The 13,458-nt window shown below is 43.4% G+C and overlaps 1 protein-coding gene across 12 annotated transcripts in view; it reads left to right on the forward strand.

The window, feature by feature from the left end:
• LOC131475025 (BAH and coiled-coil domain-containing protein 1) overlaps positions 1 to 13,458 on the forward strand; it is a 72,270-nt gene that overhangs the window by 31,372 nt on the left and 27,440 nt on the right. For 11 of the 12 annotated variants that reach the window (XM_058652820.1, XM_058652819.1, XM_058652818.1 and 8 more), the window contains exon 3: positions 9,880 to 10,062. In XM_058652820.1, the coding sequence (XP_058508803.1) occupies positions 9,880 to 10,062 (183 nt within the window). Of the gene's footprint in view, positions 1 to 1,335; positions 1,583 to 9,879; positions 10,063 to 13,458 lie in introns of those variants that run through there. The other variant, XM_058652821.1, reaches the window with a different exon arrangement.

Raw genomic sequence — 13,458 nt, forward strand, 5'->3', positions numbered from 1 at the left:
GCAGGTCGTGACCCGTGTTTACCTTTCACCTCCTCACCCTTACCACAGTTTCTTTTTCTCACCCTGTAGCTTTCTTTTATCCACACTGCTCTACCTTTGACACCCAGAGGTCTTTCTGGCTCACTCCCTAAAAAACTTGCGCTATACAGCCCATGTTTTTGCAGATTTCTGTAGATGCGTGTTCCTTGACATCGCTCCACCCCGATTAAATCAAAATACCCCTCAGACGTTTTCCCTGTTTTCTCTGTAGCATCACAGTATGTGGAGATGCATTGTTGTTTTCAGGCTTCCCGGCCAAACTGGGACGAGCCAGTTGGACTAATTTGTTTAGGATTAGAATCTCTTATTCCCATCATGTCATCTTGTATATTGTATAAACAGCTGGGTGAAGTGGGCGGTGTACTCCGGCTGACCTCCCAGAGCCCATTTATTTGCATAGCACTTCTGCAAAAATAAGAAAAAACCCCTGAGAACCTCTTTTACCCCTGCCGTTGCTTCAATCACAAAGTGGCTGACCACGAAGCCACTCTGCAAACACAGACTGGCAACTTCAGCGAGACCACCACCATAGTCGCACACAATCACACACACACAGGCTCGCATATGCTGAGCGGCACACACTCCCACACACTCTCTGCCGCTCTTTCACTCACAAACTTTCTCACATTTTCTGACACCCCTGATCTACACTTCTTGACCACACTCTCACCCCTTACCCCTCCTCTGGATGTTGCCTTGTTGTGTAGGCAATCTCTCCCACTCTCTTCCTGCATCCATCCCTCCAACTGCTTCTCCTTCTCCCTTTCCACTTCTCCCACCCCCGCACTGACCACATCCACTAAACTCACTCCACAGGCACGCAGTGTAGAGAGTGTCGGAGGCGTGCGCTGCTGGCACTTTCCCCCACCCCTGCACTGGGCTCAGCTCCAGGACTGGACGGCCTGCTTGCTCTTTCTCCCACTGTCTCTCTCTTACTACAGCATGCTTCTGATCAGACCAGCCTCTGAGTAGAAATGTAGATGTGGGCGCAGTCCCTCAGTCCCACTATCCAACCACCCACTGACCTGAAAAGATAAAGTCTGGGAAGGATTTTAAAAGCGGGGGGGGGGTGAGCAACACAAACAAAACAAAAAAAACTCTTGTGAAGGTTGTTTCCGAAGTGAGGAGGAATTTGGCTACCAGTTGTGCTAATGTTTTCAAGATGACTTTGACTGTTTGAAGGAAATCCCCCCTTCTTTAGTAGCCATTTGAAATTCCTTCTGTGTTTTATTGTGAGGAAGTAGGCGCTGGGTTAGTCAGCGGCCCTTCAGGGTAGCGTGTTCAGTCTGTCTGGGGCCACTGGTGCGTACAGCTGCCCAATCCAATCCAGTTTCCCTATGTAACTGCGAAGGCTCTGAAAAACCTAGCCGTGTGCTCATGAGTGAGGTTGTGTGTGGAAAGACTGGCCCGGCTTCTTCTTGGGCGTCTGAATTCTCGGGCAGAACATGGAGCTACATCAGTCAGAAAGTCTGATGAGAAAGACACTGAAGCGGGAGTGAAATTCTCAAACCATTAGACATCCTGCTAAATATGTTTTTACTTGGTAAGTAAACATTCAGATTTTTAGTCTATTTCTTCTGTCTGCAGTCTCTGCTTTCTGCTTTTAGCTGCCTTCCTCGTGTTAGTCAAGTGTTAAAAAACAGAAAAAAAACAAAAACATTAAGACTTACAGCTAACACAGAAGGTCTTAATGGCTCAAATAAGAAAACTCTGAAAGCAATAATAACCCAAGTCTTGTATCTTACCAGTACACACTCTGGTGTTGATTGTCAGAGAAGCAAAACAGTGTCACCAGTTGCTGAATTTTAAGGAGCCTTGAGAATAATGATTCTTTGATCCCTCAACTCTTGGTGACATTTATTTGATTTATTTGAGACAAAGAGAGAGGAGGGTGCGTTTTATTCGGGGTTTTTTTTGCCACAGAACATGATGGAGTGAGAGAACGTGTGTGAGCTGTAATCATTCAGGGTGCGCTGTAAGGAGCTACAGTACACACTGTAGTGTTTAAACTGCTTACTGTATAACCTCATCTGCCTTTTTGCTCACTGAACTAGTTGCGTGTGTGTGTGTGTGTGTGTGTGTGTAATCTCCTTTTTCTTTTTCCTGCTGTCCTTCCCTCTCTGGTGCCTGCTGATAACTGAGCTGTGGAGAACAGGTTGATGCAGTCACACCTTCAATTTTCTCTCCGTCTTCCCTCTTGTCTTGTCACCATCACTCTCATCTCCTGTTGCCTGTCTGGTGTCCTTGTCTAGACAATGCGTCCATCCGTCCCTTCAGGCTGCCTTTTTCCGGATAAAACGAGAGAGCAAAAAATATATACCCTGGCTCATTTTTCAAGAGCGGACGGAAATATGTTGCACCCTGTGATAATTGTACTTCATCTTCTCTTCGACAATAAGTATAGTCGTAGATTTGTGTGTGTGTGTGCGTGTGTAGGTGTGCGAACAGCATGCTCAGTGTAAGTGCATGTGGATACGTGTGTATTTCTCACGGAGGAAATGTTGCTCTGATTCCCAGCATTCAAAAGAACAGTGTATTGTGGGTGGCTGCCTGTTGTCTTGGTTATGTTTTTTCTTGGGCCCACACTAAATCTCTTTACATCCCATTATTGTGTAACTCCTCGTTAAGACACCAAGCAAGTTACGCACATGGATATAGGGGCGGATTAGTGACCCAAACAGGGCCAACGTTTATGACACCACCCTCCCAGCAGTTTAACAATTGAATCCAGATTAAATTGTGGGGTACGTGAGTGCACTGTGGTCTAAACGGTTAATTGGGTGTGGTTTCAAGGTAGGTAGGATGGACTGCTGTTGCTGAGCAGCACACTGACCAACTGCATCTGGCCACTGCTGGTGTAATGGCCAGCACTCAGGCTCCTTGCCTCAAGCACTGTTTCATTCCCATGACAACAAGGCCTTCTTCTCCCTGCTCTGCTTCTCCGCCTGCAGCTCATTCTGTGCCATTCAGGAGAGCTTCTGCTGGTGTGTGCGGGTGTTTGCAGTTGTGTTCTTTCACCCCACACACCCACACTGAAGAAAAAAACATGACAACTAACACCTCCACCTCCAGAGGTTCTGCTGTATTCGTGCATTTGTTAAGTTTTGGTGTTCGAAATGTTAATTCTGTTCACTAGTTTTAGATTTCTCACATAGTCAGATTTTACTGTGGACTTTTTAATCTCAGAATGCACATGATAGTCAAAAAACTGCTTTAAAGTAATATTTCATGCAACGGACATCTGTATGTAAAGATGGAGCAACATGAGCAAATCAAATCCAGTCTAACTCTCACTAAGACAACATCCATATTACTGTTTTGTTTTGGGGGTTTTTAAACCATGTTTTCAGTGGATCTTCAACCATAACCAAGAGTCTAACTCTGTTTCGGAATCAAGAATTAATGTGTTTGCCAGCATAAACAGGAAGCAGACTGTGTACTTGCAGTCGGTTGCTTAGTTGCAGAAAACACAACTCACAAGAAAACGGCAATGATCAAAAGTAAAAGGAGGAATTTTTATTGGACCACCAGCCTGAGTGGTAGTTGTGTACTAGATTTTGTTACACAGTTAGGATTCATATGACTTGTACACGACTGTTGGGTTTTTGTTTATGCGTTATTAAAACACTAACATCAGTTTTGTGGCCACTACATTACTGAACATCTTGACATTAGACTACCTTTGTTACCATGTCTGTTAGTGGTTGCCCTCCTAGTGATTTCATAGCCACAGGCCTTCTTTCCCAACAATATCACATTTGTTTGGCATTATACTTCTTCTTCTTCTTCTTCTTCTAATAATAATAATGTCCAGGCTGTACACCTGGAGATGTAATGCTGCCCTCCACAGTTCAAAGTTTTTAATCACATTCTCAAGGTCATTCATGTATCATTCATCCTCATCCAGTGATATACCTTGCATATCTTGTAATTGTCCACAGCTTGGACACAGTTCATGTTCCTTTCCCTTCATTACTATCTGATTTCAGTCATAACGCTTAAGTGCATAGCTACTGTATGTCCGCACAGAGAAAATGTGCAGAACAGTCATTCAGAGGACACTTATGGATTCCGTTGTTGAAAGGTGTAAATTCAGTCTCCTCTTTTTTTCAATCAATAATTCTATTCAGTTTTTCTTTTCCCTTCATAAAATATATACTTATACGGTGTGAGCCATTTAAATAATAAGGGTGACCGTGTTGGGGGGGGGGATGCGAGGTTCCACCATCCTATCCCAACGCTCTCCTCTCCTCCAATTCTCTAATAGGATGAATCTCCATCTCAGTCGGGGATTGGCGCCTATATAAGAATGCACGTGACACGAGTCAGTACAAGTCCACTGCTGAATCCACACCTTACATTTTAAACTGTAGTGCGTATACATTCAAACCGTTGTCGGAATGAGTTCACACATTCACCGATTAAGCCTATCCACTCCACACGACTCTCGTGTGTTTCTCAGAATAGCAGTGTTTAGATCTTCTTGTGTTGATTATCATCATTCCCGAGCTGCGCGCAGTAATTGATTTGATCTATGTCAATACAAACAGAGGCAACGGCAACATTCACACAACGTTAGTGAAGCCAGATGGCTGCAAACAGGTTGAAGTGTGACTGAAAAGACAAGTCTACTGCTCAAAAAAAAACAGGAATAAAAAGCTTCCTCATTTGGGTGTTGACAGATGACAAATGAAGGTCACAGCAAAGAAAATGATGTCTCAGTGTAATCACTTCTATTCACAAAGACAAAATAGACGCAGAGTAATAACCCAAAAAAAGCTAAGCTAAATATTGAATCCAGCGCTCTCGTTGTCATGACTTAGACCTTTGCTCCACTTTCCTTCTGCATGGCTTCAGTGGACACCCCGACTGTTACTGCCCAAGCACTGCAGGGGAGCCGGTACACTTTTATAACCTGTGCGCTCTCTCTCCAACATCACTGTATCCTTGTTTAGCTTTTAGTAGGTTCTGCATTACATAAACCCAGGGTGAGTATAGTGGATCAGTGGTACGAGGACGTCCGTGCACACTGCTGAAGAAAGACGGAGATATGTGCAGCATCGTGTACACTGTGTTTCTCAGCAGGGTGCGTAGGTGTAACACAGAGGGAGGGGTTACTTACTGTATGAGTGATGATGGTTGCTGTTGTTTTGTTCTACTACAGCCCCAATAGTAGTGGTCATTGTTTCTTCTGGTCCAGACCGTATGATATTTTCAGAAATGGATTCTGAATTATGTTCTATTAACCTGTGATGAAGCAGCAGGGAATGGAGTCAGGGTCAAAGGAGTTCCCAACAGCAGGAGATTGTCTAGAACATTTAGGTGAAGGCCGACACATGGGTGGAGCATAAAGGAAGAGTGCGGGAAACTCCTCCACTAGCTCCCAGTTCATGATCCTCACACGAGCTTCCTTGGACATTATCCTGACATTTGACTATGGAGCTGTCAGAAGAAGGTCCAGAAAACATCTGGACATCAGGACTTCAGCACATGCTTGAAAGCAGCTTTAGATCTACTTTGCTGTGGAATAGACTTATGAGTTGATATTGGCCTCTCAAAGGCTAGAGATACTTGAATGTTTAGTCTCGTGTTTGCACAGAGAATCAGATGTGTCCTAAGCTCAGTCGTTTGCGTGTACATGTACTACATGCGTAGAATTTCACCTCAAATTTAGCTTTCTTCTGTTTGACTGAAACTTGGCAATGACTGTTCTCTGCTTAATTAAACTGCCTCATGTTTCTGGCTGAGGCCGTGGTCTCACGATACTCTACGACGAGATGTGGAAAGCAACCTCTGTGAGTGTCACCCGTGTCTGCTTCATTTGAGCCAATTTCCCTGAGGGTTAAAGGCCCATTTGTCTATCATCCACTTAAGACTAATACAGAATTTTTTAAATTAAAATTCTGCATTGTTGCATTTGCATTGGTACAAAAAATGCTCTAACTACTGAATTTATATCAGCCTTGATAGTTTTGAATTTTAAAATCCCTACCCTCTCCAAAGGCCACATCCTTGATCTCATCTGTTGCCCCGGTGTAACTCCATGTCACTGTGCTGCTTCTGATTTGTCAGAATACCCAAAACTATTCCACCTTGTTCCATTTCTTTTCATAATTTGTACCATCACAGGAAACTCATCCATACAACACATCACCCCTGTCCTCCAAAAAAACGGTATTGGCTCTCTGTACACTGAATACTGCGACTATCAAAATCCTCCTCCTGACCTTCAAAGCTCTCCATAACCTGGCACCCTCATACGTCTCCGACTTCCTCCATATCTATACACTTCCCTGTACTCTAAGATCTTCATCATCCACGCTTCTCACTACTCCTCCAGCCCATTTATCCTCTATGGGGTCAAGAGCCCTCAGCTGTGCAGCTCCCTGTCTCTGGAACTCTCTCCCACAAACCATTCATAACACTGACTCTCTTCGTACCTTCAAATCCACCCTCAAAATTCACCCTTTTTTTTTTGTCTGCTTCTTTAATTTAACCATTTGAATTCCTACCAATTATTATTTTGTTTCTGGAAGCTGTTCTTGAAAGACACCCTTAAAAATACATGCATTATTATTATTTCAGTAGGATCACACTACAGAACTCTGTAGGCCACAGATCAATTTTTTCATTTTCACGGCAGCGTTGGATGTGTTTCGCTTCGTTACTTCGGAGATCATGGCGGCAAATGATTGTGGCTACATTGTAGATGCTATGCGAGGTCCTTAAATCAACACATTTGTGACAATGGCAACACTGCCTCTGCATGACCACCATCATTCATTCATCTTGCGGATGCGTCACGCAAATTTATGAGGGCATGCATAACCAATGCACTAAGTGGACACAGTCTATGCAAAGCATTTGTGAGGGATAATAATTATATCTGGCATGTAACGTTTTCTTCATCATCTTTCTCACCTAACATTAGCTTTAAATTTCAAACATCCTATTGTCTCACGTCAAGACTTTTTTCTTCTTTTTCTTTTATCTATTGTCCCTCTCCTCCTCCTCTCCTTGTCTTTGTGGCAGAGGCTTTCTCCTCTCTTGGTGTGTGAAGAGGGGCTTTGCAGCCTCTCCCTGTCACTCTCTATGCCTCACTCCCTTTTTTGTCCCCCTGGGGTGAGGCTGTTAATAATGCAGGGGGATTAGCTGATTTATGTGAGCTGGGGTTCCTGGGGGTGACACAGAGAAAGACAAGGGGCTGACGAGTGAGCAGTGTAGAGGGCGGTGGCATACAGGAGCCCTGGGTGTCTGGATGACGGGGGCTGGATGTGTGCCCAGTGAGCATGCTGGCCATAATCCTCTCCCCCGCTCCCCACCACACCCCAGACCCCCAGTCTGCACTCCACAGGGCAGTGCCAGCAGCTCTCTGCAGGGACAGGGGTGATGGGAGGTGGCAATGAGGGTGCAAGGAGGAGAAGGTGGGCTGCATGTCATCAGCCTCACTCACGATGCCTCCCACAAGCATGTGCATGTTGCTGTGGCACCTGATATTTGAGGTCATCCACATTGATTCGATTTGTATTGATTTATTGCAATTCTATACAAGTACTGTGACTCAATAGTAAAGATGGTTGCAATTTTCCCCCTTTAAGCCCAAATGAAATGACACATTTCTTGACACAAATAGCCTCAGAATCATATTTCCAAAAGCACTTCAATCAGTCTGTCGGACATTAATCTAAAGTGAATGTACACAGAACGTTTTTTTAAATAAGCTGCTACATTTAAAATGTGAATAAAAAATAAAATCCAAATAGGCCAAGTAGAGAATAAAGTCTGAGCTTGTGGTGCAAGAAAATATAATAAAAAGCTGAACAAAAAATGTACAAATGTGAGCCTTTAAATGAACCTGCTTCAAATGATGCTGTCTTTTCAAAACCCTGCATCGCAGATAACGCTGATAAACACCATTTGCAATACGTTTTGAGGTAAATTGGTAATTGCTACTTTTAGCCTTTTCTGTTCAACAAGGGAGGAGACATTTCATGATTCTGGGAGAGAAAACAATTTTTAAAATTGCTTCACAAACAAACAAAACAAAACAAAAAAATCACAATATTGCAAGTCATTTCCCCTGACCCCTACTATATAAGTCACTAGATAACATAATAAAATAAGTAATAAAATTATATGAACACAAGTAACAACATTTTACCAAAAACAAGGAACCTAACACTGTCATCACATTTCAGTCTCTATGTTGCTCTGTATTATTAACTGTATGAGTTTAACACACAATGGTGACAGTTGATGTTTTTCCTTGAGTTTGTGATAGATAGCACACCTACACACACACACACACACACACACTCACACACACAAGAGGGATATTGGGGGATTTCCACCTGTCTGGGTTGTGGTGCAAAGTGTGAAAGAAGTGTGTCTGTTGTGTGCGAGGAGGCATATCAATGCCTATTTCTATCTGTGAAGTGTATGAGCGTGCCTGTGCACGCTCCTGTGCTCTGGCCCTTGAGCTGTAGCCTATGTGGTGCAGGAGAGAGCGGCAGACTGATGGGTTTATCCCTGCTGTCTGCCCAGAGGATGTGCTCACTCATTGCCTGGCTGATTAAGACTTCCACGTGATCGTCCCTACACTCCCAGAAAAAGGATCGATTCATGTTTTGAGCTGATTCGTGCTTAAAGAAATGCTCAACGCACATCGTTTCTTGTTAGATCAGCTCGTCACGCGGGGCCGATGATGAATTTAAACCGCGTTGCTCTTGCCGCTACCTCTGTGTGCACAATGTGTGATAACAGAATTGGGTGCAAGTATGTGCATGTGAGCGCTCATCCAGGCATCTTTATACATATGCATGAGACTTTGCAGCAGTGAGGCTTGGGGGGGGGGGATGAATGTGCAAAGAGTTGGGCACCTGGGCCCCTCGCTCAAGTGCACTGGCGGGCGCGTAATGGGAATGCAATTTAAGCAGTGGTTAATCAGTGTGTTTTCGCCAGCTTGCCCAGTAATGCATAATAGACAATCACCCCGCTTCACACGGGCGTTGCTACAATGGTCAATTACTCATCATAGTCTTGTTAAACACATAGTTCAGCCAGCCAGGGACAGATTGCTCTGCTGGTGCCATCATTATGGTAAAGAACAAAGCAATGCAATGTTATGTGTCAGAAAAAAGAGGGACACAGAGAAAGAGAGAGAGAGAGAGAGGAAAATGATGGTTGGGAAAGAGGCTCATTGAGATGGCACCAAGGAGGGAAGAGCGAGGAGAAGAGAGGGTCACTGTGACAAAGTAGAGGCAGCAAGCTGGAGGAGTAAAACACCAAGATGGAACCAAAGAAGGGTACGGGATTGTCTGTCATGTGTGGAACGAGAGCAAGAATGAGAGAGAGACAGAGAGGAGGTGAAATGGAGCAGAGCAATAAGAGAGATTGAGGCCATGAAAGTGAGAGATGGAGAGCATAAGATAATGGAGAGAGGGAGAGAAATTGAGAAAGGGACACTGGGGAGCGGGAGTAAAAGTGTGTGAGAGCGAGAGGGAGAGAGCCTGAGAAAGTGTGTACTCAGCTGTGAGATGAGACCTCTGTCTGCCCATGGGGAGAGAAGACGAGGGGAAAGGACTCAGCTGTCAGTGAGGGGGAGGAGAGTCTCACACTCTTTTGCTCTCTCTCTCTCTCTCTTTCTCTCTTCTCCCATCACAGCAATCAAATTTGCCTCGTTAAATGATTCCTAGAGGGTCAGTGAGCCATCGTCCTTTTACATCTACATGTTGCTCTTCAGATTGTTGTTGGTCACACTCATGGTCACAGTGTACACATGCACTCCTCTAATGCTAACCATGTTTTCTCTCCTCACCTTTTGTCCCCATGGGAATGCAGGCAGTGGATTGATGGGCAATTCCTCCGCCTCCTTCATGGGAACCTTTCTGGCCAGTAGTCTGGGTTCCCCCCCTTCCCACCCGTCTCACCCCTCCCGGCCACCCTCCTCACCCTCCTCACCTTCCTTCCGGGGCGGACCCCACTCCAGCGCCTCGCAAATCTGGTTTCCCCACTCACATGAAGGTACCTGAAATCACACATTTACACAGTTCTCACTCCTCATCTGATCGAGCTTTACATGGTGTGTTGTTGCTCTGATGTTGTGTATTTTTTTTTTTGGATGTGTGTTGAGATTCCACTAAAACGCAGTTTATAGCAAGAGCCAAGCTCCCACCCTTTTTATTTGTGAACCAAAATAAGCTCAGGCCCAGGCCCAACATGTTTTGGATGGATCACAGTGCCATGGTTTTCTGGATGGGGGACTCGGGGGTCAAAAGTTCAGCCAAGGAATCTTGCGGTATTCCATTCACGTCAGCAGAAATTGTCACTCCAAGGCTCTCTGAGGCTGCATGTTTGAATGCACGCCAGTAAAACATTGCAACGCTTTCAGATGGTGCCTCTGCCACAGTTTACTAGGGTAGCTCCCACCCAACACCATTTCAAAACTCCAGCTGCACAATCACACACACACGCAGTCAAACAAAAATAAACACTCGTACGTACACACTGAGTTCAGCAACTCACATTTCTGACTAAATAAAACCAGAAAGTCAGGACAAGGATGAAGCAGCCATCACTCTGCTCAGTAATGGTTCAGAGAAATGTGAAACCTATCAAATGCCAGTCACCGATAATAATAAAAGCTTGGTCTCCTTGCCTCCACTGCTAGATTTACTTTTTAACCACCTTTAGTTAATAGTTAGCACCATGACCACTCAAAACCTCCTGGAAAACCACATTCATTGATGTTGATGGATTTGTTGTTTCAGCTATCTTGTATTTGTTTATGTGTTTTCTAAGACTAGACCAGCTGTTAGCCCATATGGGTTGGGGCTGGGTTTTTTTTTTCATTTGTGGTCACTGATCAACAGTGTCTCTGTTGTGGGATGTGTTACTAAAGGGCTGATTTGGATGTTTCGCAGCTGAGATGCTGTGTCTGTTAAGCCAGTAGATGCCTCACAGCAACTCTACTCCCAACCCCCCTTGCTTTTATGTCCTGACCACCGGGGATTGAGTAAAAAAAAAAAAATTAAAATGTGGAGACAAGACGTTTCTAGACAAATATCAGCCCTAGCATCAGCTAAATTGGACATAGTTTCCCCTGTAAGTGATTTCTGTGTTCCTTTACCTTACAGTATAGTTTCAGGGGCTTCACTGTCAGACTTTACTCTTGTGGAAAAATAGAATAATATTAATAAGAGTGATGATGATAATGCCAAGCCTAATAAAAGTAATGGAGGTGATTATGACTGGGATTATTACTCAGTTGGCAATGGAGGCCATTATCTCTATTGCAGTTTAATTGCATATAACGCACTAAGAGCATGATTGAATCCAGACTGTTCATCAACCACATTCAGCTGTTCCCTCCTCAAGATAATTGCATATTGTCTTTTTCCTGTTTTGCATAAAAAGCAAGTCATCAAAATGAGCGGCACAATTACCCAGACTCTCGCCTCCTCTCTCCGGGTGTCAGCAGAACCCCACCAGCAGCAGAGCACTCCCTAACTTGTGCATATGTGTGTGTGTGTAACTTATAGCCTTAAAGAAATTCTCTGTATATTTTATTCTCTGGCAAGTGTGTCCTTAAAAGAAGCTGCTTGCATGCAAAACCGAGCAGCAGCATGAAATCGTATTCAAAGACGACTGCACGGTCCTCATGTCTCCGACACATACAGTACGTGTCATGGAGGAGATTTTCCGCAGATTAAAGAGATAAAGTATCTCACGCACCAAGCAATCATTAACAATGATCTCATAAAAGGTGCTGCATAAAGATGGGCTGTATGGACTTGTGTGTGTGAATAGGTAAATGTGACTTGTGAAGGACTTGGGGTGGTCGTTCAGACTAGAAAAGCATCAAATAAATGCAGTTAGAACTGGAGTTGATTTGAAAGGCAGTGGCCTCCCCAGTCTCTCATTAGTATACGCAGTTCAGACGTCAGGGTCCTCGCAGGTGGACAAAGGTGTCACTTAGTTCCAGACTCAAGCATTTAAAACGATGACTCATATCTTTTACCTGGATAAATCAATTAACATAGATTGAAAAGGTTTAATAATTAAACTATGGATTAGACATTGATAAAAACGTCAATTAATTAAAGATCTTCTGGCAAAAGTCAACACACTCTCTGAATGTAAAAATATTTATATTTAAGCAGTAAAAAGCTAAGACTCTTCCATTGGACGATTACTGCAGTGTTAAATATGTTTCAGCTGGCAGCGTACAGTATTATTTAACCCTAACGTACCGAGCAGCTTCTCATCTCTTGAACAACTATGTCAGAAGACACATTCATGTTCGTGGATAGTGGTCAACCATCATCTACAAGGGGAAACATGGTGAGAAAAAAAAAAAAAAAAACTTGAATGATCATCATTAGAGATCACTTAAATGAGAGTAATAATTTAATAAAAAAAAAAAAATCAACTTCAACAACTATAACTGAAACAAACTTAAGGGATTGGGACTAAACAGCTGTGAAGCCCCACTTGGAAAAAAAGACATCAGTAGGGAGCATAAAGATTATATGACTCTTTGGAGCCATGGAAAAAGGTCATGTGGTCAAATGAGTCAGGATTTATCCTGTTCCAGTGTGATGGATGCATCAGCTTAAGAAGAAAGTTGGATGAAGTGATGCACCCGAAATGTTTAGTGCCTACCACAAAAGCCTGTGGGGACAGTGCTATGATCGAGGGTTGCTTCAGTTGGTCAGGTCTGGGTTCAGCAACATATAATACCAGCAGCTTTTTCCATCAGAGGATTTGTTTCTTCCTGGTGGCACAAACATATAACGCCAATGCCAGGATTCATTGAGCTCAAATTGTGAAATAATTGTTCAGGAAGCATGAGACTTCATTTTGGCCTCCACATAGTCTAGACCTTTCCATGGAGTGTAGACCTTTACCCCATTCAGGATCTTTGGGATGTGCTGGAGAAGACCCAATACAGTGATCTCAAGATCTTTGAAAATGTCACCGCAAATGCCTGTCATAATCAAAGCAGAGGGTGGTCCAACACATATCACATTATAGGTTGTAACTGTGTGAGGATACACACGGAGCATATGTTGTGATTTCAGTAAGTTCCAGATCTGTTTTTTATTTATTTTTTGGTTGAAAATTGAATATGACTTTGCAGCACACATCTGTCTGACATCCTTCCACTCGTTTAAATTGTTTCTGTGCTATTCCACTAACTAACAGAAACAACAACAATCCTGTAAACAAAAGCTCCCAGGTGGTCATTAAATAAATAAATAAAATATGTAGTGACTGAACAAATACACCTGACTAGTCTCTGCTCACTGGTTTTAGCACTTGTTTTATAACAGAATTGAACAATGATGTATGAGGTATAATAAAAAAAAAAAAATATGTGTGCCAACATATTAAAAACAAACTTGAACTTAGTATTTC

Source organism: Solea solea, chromosome 16 (assembly GCF_958295425.1).
Source record: "Solea solea chromosome 16, fSolSol10.1, whole genome shotgun sequence".
NCBI lineage: Eukaryota > Metazoa > Chordata > Actinopteri > Pleuronectiformes > Soleidae > Solea > Solea solea.